Source organism: Varroa jacobsoni, unplaced genomic scaffold, assembly GCF_002532875.2.
Source record: "Varroa jacobsoni isolate VJ856 unplaced genomic scaffold, vjacob_1.0 scaffold_589, whole genome shotgun sequence".
NCBI classification, from domain to species: domain Eukaryota; kingdom Metazoa; phylum Arthropoda; class Arachnida; order Mesostigmata; family Varroidae; genus Varroa; species Varroa jacobsoni.
In genome coordinates, this window is record NW_019213491.1 from 240,033 (window position 1) to 260,823 (window position 20,791).

Below are 20,791 nucleotides of genomic sequence, written 5' to 3' on the forward strand. Positions count from 1 at the left end.
CATGTATTTTAATTTAAAGAAAAACAGCTTCCGAAAGATACTCACCACGCAGGTTGAATATGCTAGCTATGTACGTTTGAACTAAATTTCTAATTTAATTAAATATTTTTTATTCTTTGGATCAGAGGGCGAAAGAAAAAAAATGTTGATTTAGGGTCGTATTGCCAGGGCACTTCCTCATCGGACAATTACTGTGAATAGGTGAACGCACTTGAAATCCATGAAATCCAAGGTAAGATGGCACCTGCTAAGAGCTGAAGCGCATTCCGGCTTCGCGCTTAGGATGATCGTGTTTACGTTCCTGTTCATGGAAATTGAGAGATCCGTGCCTGTTGAAGCAACCAAGCCTCTGAACATCCAATCCGAGAAGGGAATGAGTGCGTCTGAAACTCGGAATTTGAATCTGAGCTCTCGTCTGAATCTGTACAGAAACAGTACGTTCAAAAAGTCCGCAGGACGCCCCGCCCAAAAAAGCTACACAGCATAAGAGCTGTAGCATCAAAAGGAAAAGATTATTTGAACTTCGAGCCTCTCAACCTAGTATGAGGACAGTGCAGCGAGTGCGCCTGGCGAGTCCAAAGACAACTACCCAAGCACTGAAAAGCCAGTTTTGCTGGAAAGCTGGAAACGCCACCATGAGATCTAGTAAACAAACAGACAGAACTAATGAAGATGAGTAGAAGAGGTACAAAACGAGGCGTGCGTAAGGGATGCACAAGGAGAATAATTTAACAAAACAGCCAGGCCTCTATTGAAGTCGTAACGCAAAAACGTGAAAAAAGGCAAACGAATAAGAGACCAACGGCGCCGGCGACGACGACAAAGACGCCGAATCAAACGCGTAGAACAAGTCACAAACAACGTCATGGGCGGTAGAGGCAGTGGGGGCCCCAGTGACAACAAAAAAACTAGTGCTGAAGCAAAACTAAAAACGGAATAAGAGCCAAAGAAAAAGAAGGAGTTCTCCCTAGCCTCTGAAGTACCTATTTGCGGTGCTGACGCAATTGGAAACAGTTGTCCGCGACAGCGGTGAAAAAATACGAGACTAAATTCGATAACGCCACGAACACACATACACATACACGTGCAAATAGAATACTGCGAATTTGATCAAAACAAGTTCTACGACAAAGCTCAAGACTCCTTCCGGATTAAAATAGAATAGGCGGGCCAGGCGAGCAAAGCGAAGTATCACTTATTTTTTTGCCTCCCGTCTTATTTAGTCTGGCTAGGACAGACCTGATTTAGACTTGCCGGCCTAGCTAAAGTTTCTGTGGGAGTGATAATAAAGATGATTAGTGCAATTAGGACTAGTCTCATCGGTAATGGTGCTATGATCCGAAATACCAGAAGTATTCATTTAAGTAGTATTTGAAATAATAATACTTTTTGGTAATAGCAAAATGGAGAAGATATGAACGATGCGGAAAACGCTGGGCAATGTTAACGGCCGAGGCAGAATGAAGATGCCGACTTAAGGCAACCGCAAACAGGAAAAAAGTCGTAGCAAGGACGAAGGAAAAAATATAACTTTACGATCAAAGTTGAAAGGGAAGTTGAATAAAGTAGGAGTCGAGAGGGGTTGAAAAGAGCACGGGAAGATGAATTCGAAAGACACGAAGAAAATAAAAAGGCAGGAAGCGGCAAAGATGAAGTCAGAAGGTGAACAGCGTTTCAGCGAAAAATATTTCGACTCCTCAAAAGAGCTCAGAATTAGTAAACAACAGATCAATTGACGAAGATTAGATAACGAAAACGTCGTTCACGCAAACGGGCTGTAGGTTAATTAGTTGCTAAAGTGGGATTCTGTGAAGATCCAGAACTAGAAAGCAACTGATTTTGTCAACGTTCTAATCGATTACAAAAAGTACAGCAAAAAAATCTGCAGCAAGAAAAGAACCAAGCGTCAGGAATACATACCGTTTACTAAAGCGGGGAAAAAGATTCGACGCGAAAAATCAAAGGAGGGTGGAAAGGCAAGAGCTAATGATACGTAGGGCATGATTAGGGAGAGATCAATGCGTACCTGCTATGGCTTAAATGCGCGACCCCGTACCCAGACATAGACACATACGTATAGTCACATGGACACACGTACCCGACTACGCTGGCATACAGCATAAGCTTATCTCAGGCCGAGACATGGCGACTTCTTTTTGTGTGAGGGGAAAAAGGAAGTCGGTGACGATCCTCTGAGCGGCGCTCACCGCCAAGTCTACTAATTACTCATAGCAGAGTAGGATAACATGGAGGGGGATATGATGCTACTGTTAATGCCGATGGTGCCGTCACGTCTCTCGGCAGCCTCATGAGCTAAAACAGTTTCACTGTTGGAAAGAGTTGATTTGCATCAGTTCTACTGAACCCTGATTTGGAACTCGAAAAGTTAAATCGAATCCGATAGCAACAGGGAATGTATCAGAGCTATGTTTTGAAATGTGAGTAAAGTGGTTCCAGGGAGCTGTAGAAGCTCGGCTATCTTGTACACTTAGGAAAGAGAGAGTTCGGATGGAACCCCTATGGGTAGAATGAGAGACCGAACGATGTTCTGGCTGATTTGATTAGCTATTTCCGAAGTCAGAACTAGCTGAACTAATAGCAATAATTGGCGTTACGACTGTAATAAGAAAAATACTCGCTTATTTTAGCCAGTCCATCTATCTACTGATTAGAATACCAATCGCAGAGTTCAGCTAGTTGAGCCATCTCTTCTCAAGGTCTGCCCTTTTTTTAATGCCTGAGCCAGAAATGCTGGAACATGTTTAAAAGTAAATAAAAAAGGAAACTGAAAGCAATAGCGGATCTATTGTCTACTCATGTTTGGATTCGATGGACATAATATTGCCGTATCAGCCATTTACCTTCAGTGCTTTTTCAAGCAGGCACCAACTTACTCGAAAATTACGTTAAAATAGAATGTCAATTGAAACATGTAGACGTATATGAGGAAAAAATGTTTCTTCGACCATAGTTAGATTGTTTACTACAATGTCATGTCTTATACTCAATCTCGTACGGCAATTCGCTTTCACACGTATCTTCTATATGCAAAGGAGAATTACTCAAAAGATTCGTTAACGCGTAACGCATCTGAACTTAATACCATCTGAATGTTACAAAAAAACAAAATGATTTTGTTAAATGATGAAGGGGGTAGGCATGAGAATCTTGCGCATTGCAAATGCGATTTTTTAGTATACTAATACGGTCTATTACGGTGCAAATCTTTGTTCTTAATTAAATCAATACAATCATTGTTAAGAACAAAAACTTGAGGACATCCATAATTTATAACACCATACCTATTCTTTTCTGGGCAAAGGTTTCACATTTGCGGTATTCACAATATATTAAAAATTATTTTCTTACATTTTACAGAATTTTTTATTATATATACACTGCTATATCAAAGCCGCGTTTTTTGGTAGGGCAGTAGGTGAAGTCCTGATAAACGCAATATCTTTATAATAAGTTTAAAGGCAATGTATACTTTATCTTGTAAACAATGTACGTACATGTCTATGTCAATCACGCCATTCATAACTTATTTAGTGCGTCTGTACAAATTGTGTTATTATCGTTGCTAGATGCAACGGAATCATATTATGAGTATCGTTTGCAGCAATACACCCATGGCAAAACTGGTATAACAACTGGCAAAGCAGCGTTTATCGACGGGGAGTCATTGGGCTTTCTTTGTGAGCCCATTCTTGCAACCTCCCGGAAACCCTTGCCTACTCCCCACGGCCAGGGCCAAATGCTGTAACATTACTCAGAAATCGCCACCGCCTGGTAAAGGACAATGCCCTACCTCAACAGCTTTTAGTGAGCAAGCGTATTGTTCAATAGCACGCCAAAAGCCGAGCCGCCATGATGGCAGTGTTTGGCCTAAAAAACGAGGAGGAAAGGCCCTCGCCGTTACAAGTCCCTTTCCATAGACAAGGCCTATGTTACATCAAAGCAGTATGCTCGTAGACCAACAAACTGACGAAGCGATGATCCCGCGATTAACAATCGGCGAGTCATCAGTTTGTTTTCAAAAGTGGTCCGCCGTCTGCTGTTGTGTTTACGGCCCGCATGCCTACGCAATATTGTGATTGGTTTCTACAAGCCACAGCGTGTTCGAGAAGAAGTGTGATACACGATTCTTAGTCTTATTAGGTTTTTTTGAACGCTGACGTTCGTGTGGTGATGTTGGGAATGCTTTCCGAGTCTAGTCTAGTGCTACTCTAGATTTGTCGCACCCTTATATATTTACGAGAAGTGGTAAACAAAAAGATACGAAAATGGTCCAACGTATCGCTAGCCAACGGCCTCGGAGCGGCAGGTATTTCACCGATGAGCAGCTGCACACAAAAGATAGCAATGAGGCAACCCACCTAGTTAGAGCTCCACACACGTTTGTGATCACTCAAGGCAAAACAGACAAAGTAGAACGGGAGTTATGTGCTGACCTGCGAAAAATTATGGAACCGTTCACCGCTGCGAAGCTTCGAACCAAACGCAAAAATACGCTGCGCGATTTTGTCGCTATGGCTGGATTTTTCCATGTCACTCATATGCTGGTGCTGAACAAAACTGTTGGTGGTAAGATGTACCTCCGTGTTACCAACCTGCCACGAGGTCCCACGCTAACTTTTGAGGTTCAGGGATTCACAACGGCGGGGCTAGTACGAAAACAGCTTAAAAAAGTCGTTCAAATGGCCAATCAACACATGACGAGTCCATTGTTGGTGCAGAGCAACTTCAACGGCGAAGGCATGCACTTCAAACTTATGTCAACAATGTTCCAAAATATGTTGCCCAGTATCAATATTAACCGGGTGAACCTGAACAGCCTTAAGCGTTGCTTACTAATACACTATAACGAGGGTCGAGACGTGATCGAATGGCGTCACTATTCAGTTAAGGTTGCTCCCACGGGTATCGTTAAGGCTGCAAAGAAGCTCGTTGAACGAAAAGTACCCAACCTAGGTGACCTAAAAGACATATCCGATTTTGTTGATAATCCTGGTGGATCCGAATCGGAAGCCGAGGAACTGTGCGCCGGAACGAACCGAGTCAAATGTCCTGATGAAGTACGTTCACGAGGAAATATCCCCGGCCAGCAAAGCACTCTCCGGCTCTACGAACTAGGGCCACGTATGACATTGAAGCTTGTGCGAATCGAGGAGGGCTTATGTAGTGGCAGGATGTTGTACGGCGCTAATAACGATGTACCAAATTTACCTCAGTATCAGACAAAGCCGGATGAAATAGCCCCAGTGCCAAAAAAGCGCAAGAGGCCAGAGAAGGAAAAAAAGAAACGCACGCCTCAAGAGAAGCATGCTGCTAAGATGCAACGCAGAGCTGAACGTCGCGCCGCCGAGGCGAAATTAGGCGGGGGTGACGACAACAACATGGGCGACGGACCCCCTGCTAAAAGGACTAAGGTATCCGGATTTGTTACCTCCAAAGAAAGGACGTCTCAAGGATTGCAAAACAAAGGAGCTGTCAAGAAACCCTCTGGCAAAACAAGTGGAAGCGGTGTCAGGGCAACAACCTCGAAGAAGGTTGTTCACTTTAATACTCCAGGCGCATATAAGAAACCTCTCGGCATCGTGAGGGGTTTTGCAAAAAGCAAACAAGCTTGCCGTGGAGGTACTAAAGGAGGTAGAAAGTCTTAAAGGCAGATTGAGTATACTGAAGCTCGTATTGTGTAAAGCTACAAAGCACAATACTAACATTGCCACTATATGTACATTAGTGAAAAGCATATGTGTAGTTATATAATGATATGATTGTTAATCCCGAGTATAAATAAATATGTTAGCGTCTCATTTTATATTTGCGTTTTTGGACTGTAATTGTTACACATTTAAACAGGAATCACTAGGCAAATAACTCCGTAAGTTTTTTTTTATTAATTCATTTTCTTCATAATTCATTTTTTCCATAATAACGGGGTAGTTTTTTCATTAAGATATTATATAATTTGAAAATGAAATTTAGCTTTCTTCGGTAATATACTGGTTTTTTCTCTCATCTCAAACGAAATAGAAGCAGGTGCATTTCTTGGACAACGAGAAGCTTGGGCCAATCGATCGTAGGTCACCGTGATCAAATGCGCTGTATGTCATTACTTGTTATTATTATTATTAGTATGCCAGATACTGCCTCTTTGAGTTTATATTGCCTGGTATTAATCGAGCACCAAACTTCTTTTTCTGGCTTGGCCTATGCGAGAATGATATATTTCCTTGGAGTATAGCACCACGGAAAAAAGAAAAATGTCGATGAAGACGCTTCGTTATATGATTTCAGACTACCAGAGGACTTTGTCATGATTCTAATACTAAAGCGGCTATGTAATCGTTAGAGGCGCTGATATTTGTCCTTACAATTGTATTAAACCGGTTCCGGCATTTTGCGGGATGTTTGCAGCGGGCAGAATAGACGAAGTTCTATCATAAACCATGCACTCAGCCCTTCGCTACGAGCTTGAATTGATCCTCGATTATTTTGCACTGCATTTTCTTCTACCTCATTCGATATTCTGACGTTCTATGTTGGTCTACCAAAAAAAACAAAAACTCCGATATGCCAAAACCCAGAGGTTTAGCTGCGGGCGCTATGGATTTGCGCGAGCGTCAAACGTGAAGGGCATATAATGCTCAATCTTCAACCCTTTTTTGTAGGCCGTTATATTGAACCAGCGACCAGACGGAAAGCTGGGCGTGGTGCCGGAATGAACAAGTAAGCCAATGCTTCACAGGCCGTGCATACGGAAATTGATAAATAATAGAAAAAAACTTTCATAAAAATATGAGAATCGGAATTTAATTCGGAAGCTTTCCGTTATCTGTGAACCTCCCGTGGCTCAAAGATCCCCGATCCTTTCAGGGTACCAATACAGCAACCGGACTTATAGAAAGGTCATGCTGGGCAACAGAGATTAGCAGGAAAGTGAGTTCTGAGAAACGAACGAAATTTACACTGATAAGAACTGCCGATCTGTAGAAGGGGAAAGTAAACACACTGACTGAAGTTTCATTCCAGAAAACCTAGTAATCATCTTAATAATAGTATTCGCTTTGTCATTTTGGCTATCGAATTCGTGATAGTGGTTGCACTGCTGTTGATAGCCAACGTCAAATAGACCGGAATTAAATACGGAACTCATTGTCTGATAGATACAACTAGTTGTTATACATATGTTATATATATATTTAGGCTGTTAATAAATCATCAATAAACATAGCAAAATCAAAGAAAATTATCCTACGGATATACAGTATAGGTGACGTACTTATATACTGTTGTTCTGTGTGCATTTTTAGTATGAGCTGTTATTCTGCGTGCAGGAAGACGGCTGTCCGAGCATCACGCACGTGCAAAATTTGATGAAAAAGCACCCGAATGTAGCTGCGAAAATATTCATTGGTGAGTATAACGTCCAATTTCTTTGCTCTTTATTGAGCCGTTAACGGACTGTCAAATATGTTTTCTACCCTGTTTGTCGCTGCTGCAAATTTATTTTATAGCCACAAAAAGGTATACTTAGCTAAGATTTATTATCGTTTTTGGTAAATTCCTTATATTTAGAATATCTTGAAAAGTGTTTACGCCGCTCTGAGCATCATTGATGGTCCTAATGGTCCTCCAAAGTTAGTTGCTTAATCGAATCTAATCTCAAAATTCCAGTTAAGCTTTTATGATTAGTCCAAGAAAGTGGCAACTTATTCAACTAGTTTCATAAATGATCCGAGTCATAGATTTAACTCTACCATTAAGTACTGCCTTCACTAACTGACCGCCAGCATAATATGAAGTGCGTTTCCGGCCGCTTTCAAATCAAGACACCACAATAAACGTCATCTAGTTTTTTAGGTAAACGCGTGACTATTGCACTGGAGACGGAGGCAATTCAGTTATCCCGCGGGAGACTTCTCTGATTCGGCGAAGACGTACCTAGTCATATGTACAATATTATATACTAAGTCAAAACATTAGTGGACTTGCTCTCAGTTTTTTTATTTGTTAATTTCTGAATTTGTTAATTGGCCATTGATCGGCCATCGAAGATTTTTTATTTCGTAGATAATATTACGCCGCCTAATCATTAGCAACTCCGTCCTTCACTGCGCCGAGTGCTGCTGCCCTGTCGAATCGCGTAACCCAGCGGTCTCTCGAAGAGCACGAGAATCTGTGCAGATAATTTGTGCGATGCGGCGTTCGTTTGGCTGCTGTCTGCGCCATCGTAAATAATTCAGCGCATTTATGCTAGCGATCGTGTCGACTTGCGATTGTTGGTACCGTTGATGCCGCTAACTCTACTATCTGTTAAATTATTCGGCAATTTGATACAAATTAATGAGAGAAGTAGTGGAAGAATGAGCTAGTCGGATGTTGTTGGCTGGTTTATTTACGATGCCAGACAGCTGTTACATTATTAATTAAGCCGGATGCACGTTTTTCACATGCGTGTTAGAGAGAAATAGATGAAAGCGCGCTTTTCGCTTGTCCGTTCTATCAGCAACGGGGAGAAGCTGACGACAAAAATCAGGTTGCATCGCTGACAGGAAGCAAAATGAATTCAGGTATAATCTGTCAGTGCCGCTCCGACTCCCGTTTTTTTCTTCTCACGAATAGGCTATAGTCGATTAATTAATGGAAGCGTGGACATCAGTGAAAACTAGTTATGAAAACCTACTAGCTGATGACCCATAAGCCCGTTGAACCGATAATTTCGTTAGTGACCTTTCAAACCTCGATTGACCGTCGCGCCTGGCCTATTTAAAGTAAGAAGTAGGTGCGAAAAATAAAGGGTGGGTAGCATATACCCATCCCTTCATGGCTGTAGGGATCGGCTAAGCAGATTTGGATAGCCATTATTATTTTTGGGTATTCTGTTGTTGAGGGTTCTAGTAGGTTATAATAAAGAAGAACTATTTTGACTCATACGTTTCATACGTACTCTACATGTCGATCCAATGACTGTAACACGATTGTGATATTACGAGCGGTTATATCCGATGGTAAGTGAAGCCATGAAACTCGCGAAATTCAAACACACACATACAAACACTTGCCATGAACAAAGTAGTCTTTTCTTTTCTCGAATCACAGATGCAGCGCTCAGGCAGAAACAGTAATCATATATGAATATGTTGATTTCATCTGTAATCTTCTTAGGTGGATCAAGTATCGGTCCTAACCCAAAAATCAATAATATGGCGCCGGGCTACGAAGCGGCTAAGTATCCTCTAATAATGGTATCGGATGCGGGCATCCGGATGAAAGAGGATACCCTGCTTGACATGGTGCTCTGCATGGCGCCTGATGTAGGACTGGTCCATCAGATGCCCTTTACCTGTGATCGTGCTGGTTTCGCTGCCATACTTGAAAAGGTTGGTGTTTTCGAAACGGACACTTGTTCGCGATAGCGACAGTAGAGCTTTCGTGCAGTTTTGTTTATGGAAATAAATAAACTTTACAAGTTTGCACATGTGTTTACCCAAACTAACCACATCATATCAACGTTTAATTTAGATAGCTTAATTCAACGCTGCGGCCGCAATGCTCGACTACTAGCTGCGAAGGCATGCGGTAACATATCTATGCTTGTTCGTGTTTTTTGCAGGTCTATTTTGGAACGGCGCATGCGAGAATCTATCTGTGTTCTGACTTGCTAGGCGTCAACTGCGCAACCGGAATGTCGGCTTTAATGCGAAAAGACATCCTGGACAAGGCAGGGGGCATGCAGTCGTTTTCGCAGTACCTTGCTGAAGACTACTTTTTTGCTAAGACGTTTGCTGACCGGTGAGTGTGTTCACGAAAATGCCAACCGGTTGTTCCCATATCCTCCAATATATCCTCTCTAGAAAAGAAACTTGCACGAGACAGTTTGAACTTATCTCATTCAGATAGTGGGCCCTATATAAAGTACTCGAATCTTCTAGTAATAAGTAATAACCTGATGCGACGGATAACCTATGTGAAACAATTTGTGCCAAGCGGAGTAATGTATGAACTATATGTAAATGCGTTTGCTTAGATTATTTACTTTATACTTTTTGTGCATATTTTTTCCCTATATGTTTTTGAGTGAATATATTCTGAATATCATCGATAATCTTTTATACCCATTTTCAGTGGATGGAAAATCAGCGTTTCATCACAGCCTGCGTGGCAAAACAGTGGTACATGTGATGTGGTTCTATTCCAACAGAGACTAACCCGTTGGTCCAAACTACGGTTTGCCATGTTGCCCCACCTAATAATCCTTGAGCCCCTGTCGGAGTGTATGCTGCTCGGTATGTGCGTAGCGTGGTCCACATCGATGCTTTTTGGCTGGGACGTATTCGCTGTTTACCTGATACACTCACTCATCTGGTTCCTTCTTGACTGGATGCTACTTTGCATAGTGCAGGTAACAAGGAACACAAAAAACAAGGAGATCCTAAAAGCCAACTAGTTTTGTTTATCGGACAGACGGACGTTGAAAATCATGTCGTAAATTTGCGAGTAGTGAAAAAAATCGAAATATAAGAGTAATAAGAAATTTCAGTACCAACAGTGATGTTCTGGCGAGGAAGAATTAGGTGCGCTGATTATCTTTCAGAACGATCTTGGTTAATGAATCATGTGGAATAACTGCTTAATTCGAACCACTCGCTCATTGCCGGGGTAGACAGTGTTCAACAAGAGTATTTTGGGAACAAAGTTATTACGTAATCACAAAGATTGGCATAACAAGTTTTGTCGGCTGGTTACCTTGCCTTCAATGACTTTCAACTTGTCGGTGGATATTGTTACAGAAATAGCCAGTCGAACATGATAACAGCGAATGCAGCTCTTGTTTTGTACTGTTTCAAATGCGCTGCGAAGCAACTGTCTAAGAAAGACTATCTTGGCTTTAAATACTTGGATTTTCAGAAGCGATATATATGCTGCTGTTCTGTGAACGTTTTTTTATTTTTTTTTGCTAACAAAAAGAAAAGTACTGTATCTCTTTGTATTGTTTACCAGTTATTTGCTGTTTTTCCTCAACTCTCCTCCCGTATATATATACGAATATACAACACAGTTAACCAAGAATCAGCCAATGGTGAATTTAATCTTAAATGATGTTATATTTGTTGCTGTCTTAATCCTTCACAGAACGGCATGTTGCCTTTCTCCAAATGGGAGTTCGTCATAGCGTGGTCGTTCCGCGAATTTGGAGCGCTCTACCTATTTTGTCAAGCATTGTGGGACCCAACGATTCGGTGGCGAGCAGGAACCTATCGTCTGTCGTGGGGCGGCCAAGTGCAGGAGATCATGAGCTTCCAGCGTCCGCATAAGCCACTCACATTAACGCCGCATAGTATCAATAATGTCTGCTTTAACGGCAGTAAGATTCCGCCAAGTAGCCACAGCATGACAGGCAGCTTTGAAATAGCAAAATCGCTCGACCGAAATGAAAAATCTACCATTGTCTTAGCCGATGACCTCGACCTCAATAGCAATCGTGGAAAATGTTAACGGGACATTATATCACGTTTGTATTCATTCACCAAATTGTTGGTGCCACCATAGTTTTACGCAATGATCCACAACTACAAAACGTTCCGACAAGCAACGGGGCTAACAACCCTCACATTCCCCCCTCTCTTCTTTCTCGATGAAAAGCGTGCCGGAATCTTGAAGTGCACTAAGACATCGTCATGCTGCCTTCTGGTGGGGACAAATGTGACGTGTTGGTGGCGCCGTCGAATTCCACATGAACGTATCATTCGTGTCGGGTGTGATTATATAGTGATGAAACTAAAACTCAGCGGGGAAAAAGCGAGATGGAAAATAATATAATGTGAATTTTACTATTACGTATTATTATTGAGGAGGCATGCAGAATATGCTGCTGCGCACAAAAAGAAAGAGATGTTTGCTGATTGCTGCAACCGCCAACTGTAACTGGCACGTGGACATTTCGCTGAGCGATCACTTGTGAACGAGTTGCGTTAGCAGATCTTCCGCTGCTGACACATACAAAGATTTTATTATCGTCAAATATTACCTGTTGATTACTTTGAAACCATGTCACTACAATGGTGATACTATGTGAGATAACAATGCCAATAACGGAACGGTTCATCACGAAAACTAAAACGGAAACATCGACAGGGCGATATTACAAGGACGTGTAGAAGATACAACACATTAACAGCATTATTAGTGGCATACTGCACGATACGAAAGACGACACGAATAAGAAGATGAATATGGTAATTAAACAAAATAAAAATAGATACGGCATGGGATGATATAAAAGAGAAGCCAACTTTTCTACCAAAGAGTAGATGATGACGAGACCATAGGCACTTACATTTTGTAGATAAAATTTGTACAACCATAATACTGACGTGACGACCTATTAGTTTACTGTTAAGAACAGAAGACGACGGAAAAAGATAGAAGACCGATGGCCAAGTGTTGTACCGGCCAACTCGATTAACCCGGTATCTGTATTTAAGTGATTAATCGAATTTTACCAAGAGAATGCTTACGGTGTCACTGGGAAAGAGCCCGTGAGAGAAAAAGAGTGTTACCGGCAACGAATACTATAATTAATACTACGATTTATAGCTGATGTCAGAAAATGATGAAGACTTGAAGAATGAGGGCAACCTATGTGTGCCATTTTGTCTATAACTATACATATAGAAGCCTAGATGACGGCGATATATATATATATATGAACAGGATAAATATTAAATTACTATTAAGACATAGAAAATTATCAGTTGAAAAATATTTGTGTGAATAATAATGCATGTGAAAAACGCGGGCGAACTAAGAGGCGATGTCCGATAAATATTCATAAGATGATTATTCAGAAAGTATTACAATTAAGTAAAATAATTTCTATTAGTATATGATTACTGCGACTATTATTATCGTTATTATTACTATTATAGTATTGCTATTATTAGTAATAACGAGACAGTGGCAGAAGAAGGAAATTCTATGGATGCTACTATTATTTAAAAGGACATAATTTGTTTGCACTGGTGAAGAGCCACACACCAACAAAGTGGCACTGGACGAGCTCGTTGCTCAAAGAAAACGAAGATAATCATAAGAAAAATAAATTGACAGCAAGATGGTAAAGGCTTCGGTCGAAAATTACAACAAATACCCAACAGATAGCAACAAAGTTGGCTTCCGATATGTGGCTGGCCACTGATGACCAGCGGTGGAGCTAAAGACGAAATTCCGCGGGAAACGAGCGAATGCGAATAGATTGCAAACTGTGTTACATATGTAGCTGAGTGGACGTCAGTATCTGAATCGAACGTGTATGTGTGTGAAAGTGTATTATAGAAAAAACTGAATGGCCAAATGGATGTGTGAATGAGTGAAGATTAGCTGATGCCAGCCGATGGATAGCAACTCGTTTGTTTGTTGCCTCAATTGGCATAATCTACTTTCTAGTCAGTTGTGCGGTAGTCAGGCGGCAACAGAGTTTGAGCTCGAGGCTCAACCGAACAGGCGGGAACTGCACTGGTTCACGCCCAGGCAAATTGTTGACTCAGCAAAATAGTAAGATTTTCGTTAGTTTGGGCGAAACGCGGCTAAGGGAAAGCGAGGGGGTGAGGGGGATGAGGGCGGTAAATTCAAACAAAACCATGAAGTCATTCAAGCAATTATACAGTAACAACCTTCTTAAGTACTACTGATCACATATGTTAATTAATGAGCGAATCAACGACCGAATGATATACATAGAAAAACAGCACGGCCATTCGCCACATGGAGTTTCGTTGATGACGCTAAATGCATGCATCTATTAATTTCCATACGAGATCATCACACTGAAGCAAATCGTTCGAGTGGGGTGTCCAATCATATATCGTAGATGTAAGATGATTTGAGACGAAGATGGGCCGCGGGATGATCTGAAGGACTGCTTATTAAATCAAACTTGTTTTCGCGGATTCGAGCACAAGAACAACCCTTATAGTAACGGCTAAAGGGGAAGTCACATCTATAATAGTCAGCAAATGTCACCGTGTAATTGTCAAACACATACGAACGTCCGTTGTTTTATTACAATAATAGTTCAAGTTGGTGCAGTTCGTATTGATTTGAGTGTACTGGGAGGCTTGCTGCCATTACACCCGAATCTGCAAAAAGCAGATTACGAATATAAATGAAGTTGGTCCAGAGATACAACAACGCCGCAAGTGACAAGGTCGACGTGACCGCCTCGGGGATCCTACGATAGCCACAACGATGGTAATTGCTTTAAGTTAAACAGATCTGTTTGAAGTGAGACCGCTTGTCGAATAGTAGTATTGATTATCGTACAGTTTTTTTTTTGTTGTATACATATATATGTATAGACTACGCGTTATGCGTCGTTCCACAAAAATATTGTCAAGATTAGAGTGCTTATTGCGAATTTTGGTTAGACTTGGCAGGATACATCGTAAATTAGCTGGACGTTGCTAATTTTTAGACGTTTTACTACGAAATTATTTGTATAGCGCCAGGCTACCTTTTAACATTATATGTGGGTAAATATATACGAGTTAACAACTTTCTTTGGCAAGCATCTATTTATTAAGCATTTTAGGTAGATGGAACATATATAGTTTGTTGGCTCCCAAATACTTTACATTTGTCTAAAGTAAGATACGACATCATACGAGTTTAGCCAACAATGGTATCAGGCTCATATATATAACGGTTACTTTGCTTGTGTGTTTTTTAGGTTTTTGTTGATCTTGTGCTTTTTCGAGAAAACTCAGGTCAAAATAAGAGTTAACCTTAATTTGACAAGGTGAATTGATTGCCCATAATTGCTACGGCACTCTGCAAATATTAACTTATTTGGTATTTCTAATATAGTAGAATTGGTGATTCTCAATGTGGACGGGTGGTTTGATAGGGCCTGGTTTATTAATTCACTTGGATTTGAACACTTCATAATAAATAAGATGTGTCTATATTCTTCGATGATCTGATTTTTACAGGAAATCGAAGTCATCTCGATTTCCGATTTCAAGAGACGTAGCTATCGACGTACAGACACGCATGTAATTAATAATTTGTATTGTTGATACAGAAAACATGAATAGGTGAAGCGTGAAAGAAACAATCTGTCTATAGATAAACTCATGTCATTGTGTATCTTTATAAATGCAGCGTTTACTGCAAGAATAAAATTATACAATTGGACTATGTCTGATGGGCAGATGAATGTTGATGTTTGACGTATATTAAAATTCAACCATGGAAGAGCGAACTCTGCGCAGAAATGAATTGCCCAAGTGATGGCTGAAGGGTATAATGTGAAATCGCGTGCAACCTTAGTTGTGCCTAATGGGACAGTTAAAAAATACACTTCCGGATACCTGTGGAAGAGACCTCTGTAATCTAAGAAAACGTCAGGGGTACTTAACTGCGTATAGTATACACGAAATCACCGCTACACAGACATGGGCAAAAACAGACGTAATACCTTATTTGCCCTTGATCAATAGCTATTACTGTCTCTACAGATATCTTACGAGCCAGCAATTTTTGGCTATTTCTACTTGTCTACTGACTGGTCTGAGACATCGCTGGAAAGTATTGTCGTCTGTGCATTAATTTAAACATCGCGGTGTGCCCTCATGTCGAACGGGTTAACAGCATTCGCAGTTTCGCGCTTAACTGCCGAAAGTGCGCTGCAGTAGAACGAAGACGTTGCCTAATGAGCTCAACACCAAACGTACCTTAATAGTATTTTCGTGAAAAAGATAATGAAGAATATTCATAGTATGCACAACAATAGTAACACGACAATATCGATCCCAGCACATAATAATAATAATAAATGACAAGTACTATAGTAGTAACAAAGGCTATAGTAAAATAAATTATTATAATCAACATTATTCCTCCAATACACGTTGAATGTATGATGATGTTGGTGATCTTATTATCATTTCCGCTAATGTAAGCAACGCTAAGCCAATTGTATCGTTTCCCTTGACTTTACCCAATCCATAGTCGGCAAACTTCTGGATCTTTGAACGAACTACTACTTTTTCATGATAGGTTATCATTAATACTTGATATTAAGACCGAAATTCCGGCTTTAAGCTCCTGTACAATACGATTTACCAAAGGACGAACTCATAAAGATGTTAGATGTCCCATTGCAAGTTGACGCGTTCGTTACGAAAATTTTTAATAACTCTATGGCCTCAAAAACAATTGTTGAAAAGGCCGTATAAATATAATTTCTCGTGACGTATTGCATATGCGTTTTTGCCATTTGATAACCCCTTGCTATTGATTCGTTGCCACTCACCGAGCTTTAGGCGAATCTCCTCTAAAAGCCGCAAATAAATGTAAAGGGAAAACTCGGTATATTGTTAACTAATCTAATAGAAATTAGAAAAATTCTGCTTCCACTTTATCCACGTTATTTCAAGGCCTTCTCTTTGAACAAAAAATTCAAAGAAAAACAAGAACTTTATGCCTAAAAACGTACGCCAATACACAGTAATAGTCCGCTAATCAATTTGCAGAAGAATATGAGATCATATCTCTATTTTTATAAACGTAAACCTTTATGTCGTATAATGCCATATGGCAAGATAATAGTGATGCAATACGATAAAAATAACGACGGCGGCGATGCTGATGATAATGATGATCATAATGAAAAATGGTGAAAGCTAATCAATTGACAGCGAAGACGATGGCAAGGAATGCGATACAAGACCTCCTTAGTAACGAATAGCGGGCAAAATCTACCAGCACGTAGTAACTATAACATGGAACTAAAGCGATGTTATATGAAGACAGGAAACATCAAATACGAAGCAAAAAAAAAAGGCTGAAATCGAAATTTCCGATGTGAATGGCGTGAGTGAAACTTCGACATGGCAAGGGACGTCGACGGCGAAACAGCTAGTACATATGTAATAAACAAATTCATTGATGAATGGCGTAGACCTTGTAATGAAGAATGGGCCGTAAGCTAAAAAGAGTTAAATGAAAAATGCCAATGTAAAGATGCGCGCGTCAGCGAAAAAGACAGAGACGAAGAGAGAAAGAAACCGAAGATTATCATGAAAAATGTTTTCAGACTGCACTTTAGCGCATTGAAGCACGTTCGTGCTAAAAAGTAATTGGTGTGTTTGGGCGTTGTAAATGGGTGAGTTTGCGTTTATGATTACGGAGAGAAGTGTATCGATACATTGACTTCAATATTATTTAGGGATATATGATGGCGGTAACAAAAACTTTAAAAGTGAATATTACTATTAAAAGAATAATTATGACGACGATGATAGTGATAATGATGATAAAATGTTAATCTTAAAAATTCATAAAATTGGGATCTCTTTATTTGTATCACATGCATATATATATATATATATATATATATATATATATATATATACATACATTAGGTGATGTTTAAAAACAATTTCTCGAGGAAAATGAACATGACGCTTTATCAGAACATTAGATTTACTAAAGTGATAAGATTATTCGACAAGAGTGACTAAATTGTCCACTGAATAGAGTACTATCTTGTGTAATTTAACGTTGAGATCATACTATGTAGCGGCATCATCTTAGCTTGGCATAGAACGTTTACGCTATACGCTATGATAAAGCCGATCTAGTGGATTTTAGCAATGTATAAGTCTTTCCCAGTTTATTCTCATAGCATAAAGCATGAAACTTCTGCGGATGGCTTCTATAGTTTAATTAGGAAATGCTTCCTTTTTTCGCATTTAAAGTGTATTTTTTTTCGAAATAGTCCTGTCTTATTTTCTTCTGTTGATTGAAACGTGGCATGATATTAATAGCACCGTGATTTTATTCAGTGGACAGATTTAGGATCGATTAGGGATAGAATAAAGATCAAACCTGAACTAAGAAAACTGTTGACCTGTATCGCCAAAGAAAGTAGGATTGCGTCCATTTAGCGATGAGTTTTCCAACAACGATGTATGTGGATATATTACGATACATATTTTCGCGAAAGGAGGTTTTGAGCCACTACGGATAAACCTTATGTACAGGTTGAAGAGTAAACCAAACAATTATGAATTACAAACGCTTTTTATCGACGGTTGATCCCATTTATTATTTGAGATAACAAAATGAACAGACCCTTCTCCATATGCCACTGCTGTCATTCAAATACACACGCAGACACACGTCCACCGGGATCTTTTCTCAATAAAAGATTACCTAGGCATTAATCGTCTCATAATCTTAAAAAGCCAAAAAAGTATTTCGAGAAATGACGCGACTTTCGGCTTTACAGCTCCGTGAACAAATACACGTACACAACAACACCTGCTAAAATAGGCAAAGACCGCTTCACAAATAGGTACACACAGCTGCCTACAATTCCAGACATGCGAATATAGAAACACGAGGACAGCAAGACGATCTACTATAGTGATACAAAAAATGATAAAAAAACATACACAATTTGCAGAATTTGATTGTTATTCAATCGAAACAACAAATGCTCTACTTGGAGCTACTACTACGGACTCATGGCGTAGGTGTGCGTTCTGACACCACGCTATTCAATAAGCATTAGTGCTTCGCGATTTGATATTGTCAAATGCATGTAGTCCAATGGGTAGTTTGATTAGTTACAGGTATTAGCCTAATTGAGCCTACGCAGACAGACAGCGCGGCGTTTATTCCAGGGCGCTCTCGAAAGAGCGCACTGCATTTGATTTTGGGTGACAAGCGAATTTCGCAACGTATGCAAGGGTGAGATTGTATATGAGGCCTGGTTCGTTCAACAAGCTGGTGCTAATGGAACTTACGTGCTTGGATGTCGTAGGTTTATGTACGTAGATGAAGTAAGAGAAAAAAAGAAACTTTGGTGTACGCGTAGAAGAATTAGCAGCTTATCTTCTTAGCGAAAAACAGTTGGCTTAGTTCAACTAAAACCTATGTTCTTTTTTGTCCTCGTTATTTAGCGAGTCGATGCTAAAGCAGATCTACAGCAGGTCAGAGTGAACCAGTTCGAAATACAAACATGTGTGTACTGTATAAATATATAACAAACGTTACGTACTGTAGCTAAAATAGAGCTTAGGTGGGTCGCATTTTTGATATCAAGACGTTCGATCATTTCATACGGTAATAATGAAGAGTGGTAGGCACCTAACGAAGCCACACAAAAACCACGTACAATAAACAAATATGGCAATTTAACCTATTGCTACAATACGATTCTACATATGACAGCAGTGAAACAAGTAAGAATTCGTTATGGAACAATACTACATACAGACGTAATTATGAGGCAACAACCGTAATAATTGTCTCCCCTCTTAACGAGCTGATTCGTGCCTTGATAATCATATCTTGATTGCAAACAGAGAACTGAGCCCCTACGTATGCACGTAGAATTCTACATGTAAATGGATCCCCCAAAATCTTTCAATGAGGAGATAAAAGATAAAGTTATTGAAACCGGTTGATTTCGATGATAAATGGAGTAAGGCAAAACATGGATATCATAATACTAGGCTACAACTGCCCAGACTTTAACAAGCATCTTTGTGCCGATTCCCAATTAGAGGTTTTCAAAGGTTCTACCTAAATAGATAAAGGTACCTGAGTAGAAACGTGAACACAAATTTGTTTCCTTAGGCTCGTCGTATCTGAATCTACTGCAAGAGCTTGCAGCAATTTATTGGAGTGGAAGAACGCCTCATATCTGAAGTTTTCTATCTGAACATTGTGATACGTATCCGTAACAAAAAAACAAATTTAGAAAAATGGGTAATTGGAAACAACGCTATCACCTAATAAGTAGCGGCATGGTTGTAAGCGCCTACATGTGGCTATTGAAGTAACTTATGGACTTACATTAAAGAATATTAAACAATCGAGATTGGCCGGTTTCATGCTGAGTCGGATTAGTTTATGGACACATGAGAACACCAAACATCTACAGAGAAACACACAGATACGGAGTCCCTACATGTAGCAACAGATAAATGGACATATAGGATTCAACATTTGTGAATACGGTCAGTTGTCGTCATTTTTTCGAACGGATTGCCATCAGTCTAAAATCCGATACTAAAGCTATTCTTTGCCTATATCTTGAAATCCTGTTAGTTGAGTAGTCTATATACGCAATACGTGAGTACAAGAAGATCATTGCCATGCATCTATCTAGTCACGCGGGGATTATTATTAATCTTGCTTTATTATTTATTACTGTCGCTATGAGTAATAATTCTATACTATAAAGTACGAGTAAGTACATCTAATGAATACAGTGTGCCGTCAGATGAGTGCGTCTAGTATTTGCAAGATTTAATTACGCGACCTTAAGCACGACATTCCACATAATTAATAACGTTGCTTTCATTCTGTTGTAAACCTAGTTATAGGATGTTTATATATTGTCTAACCCATGCTTTTTGTTTTAAAGAGAATCGGATAATAATTTTAACAGTGTCTTCTTAACGCCATCTGAAGAAAATAATATTGATTTGCACCGTTTCTCCTCTTTTTGGCTATAGTCATAGATCGATGCGTAATTGTTGCCAATCACGCTAATCTTAGTCTCGTTACCCTTTCTCCGTAGATAGCAATTATGGTTTTTATCTTTTTCTTTCATTGTTCTTCAGGTTCAAGTAAGTTAACGTGTGATGAAGTAGTGGTTAATGATAATATTGGCCATCTCTGCTTTTGCGTATGTACGTCAATAAACTTACCGAGCTTCTACCACTTCTACTTGGTTGTTGTGGTTGTTACTTTCTATGACTAT

The 20,791-nt window shown here is 39.8% G+C and overlaps 2 protein-coding genes across 4 annotated transcripts in view; both read left to right on the forward strand.

The window, feature by feature from the left end:
* The window catches only part of GlcT (ceramide glucosyltransferase), a 131,149-nt gene extending 110,392 nt beyond the window's left edge, over positions 1 to 20,757 (forward strand). Inside the window, exons 3-8 of one of the 3 annotated variants that reach the window (XR_015311635.1) lie at positions 7,320 to 7,422; positions 9,175 to 9,389; positions 9,623 to 9,801; positions 10,135 to 10,411; positions 11,143 to 14,259; positions 14,738 to 20,757. Coding sequence is in view for 1 of the 3 variants with exons in the window: in XM_022835401.2 (XP_022691136.1) it covers positions 7,320 to 7,422; positions 9,175 to 9,389; positions 9,623 to 9,801; positions 10,135 to 10,411; positions 11,143 to 11,505 (1,137 nt within the window). In the remaining 2 variants the exon portion in view is untranslated. Of the gene's footprint in view, positions 1 to 7,319; positions 7,423 to 9,174; positions 9,390 to 9,622; positions 9,802 to 10,134; positions 10,412 to 11,142 lie in introns of all 3 variants that reach the window. The other 2 variants (XR_015311636.1, XM_022835401.2) reach the window with 2 other exon arrangements.
* On the forward strand, positions 4,065 to 5,824 carry ppan (Brix domain-containing protein peter pan). Its single transcript, XM_022835404.2, has one exon. The coding sequence runs from the start codon at positions 4,287 to 4,289 to the stop codon at positions 5,664 to 5,666; it is 1,380 nt and encodes a 459-aa protein (XP_022691139.1). The 5' UTR covers positions 4,065 to 4,286; the 3' UTR covers positions 5,667 to 5,824.
* Positions 20,758 to 20,791: the final 34 nt, after the last annotated feature.

Bases quoted from the DNA above. Each gene is read 5' to 3' on its own strand.
- ppan (XM_022835404.2), top strand. From the start codon at position 4,287: ATGGTCCAACGTATCGCTAGCCAACGGCCTCGGAGCGGCAGGTATTTC.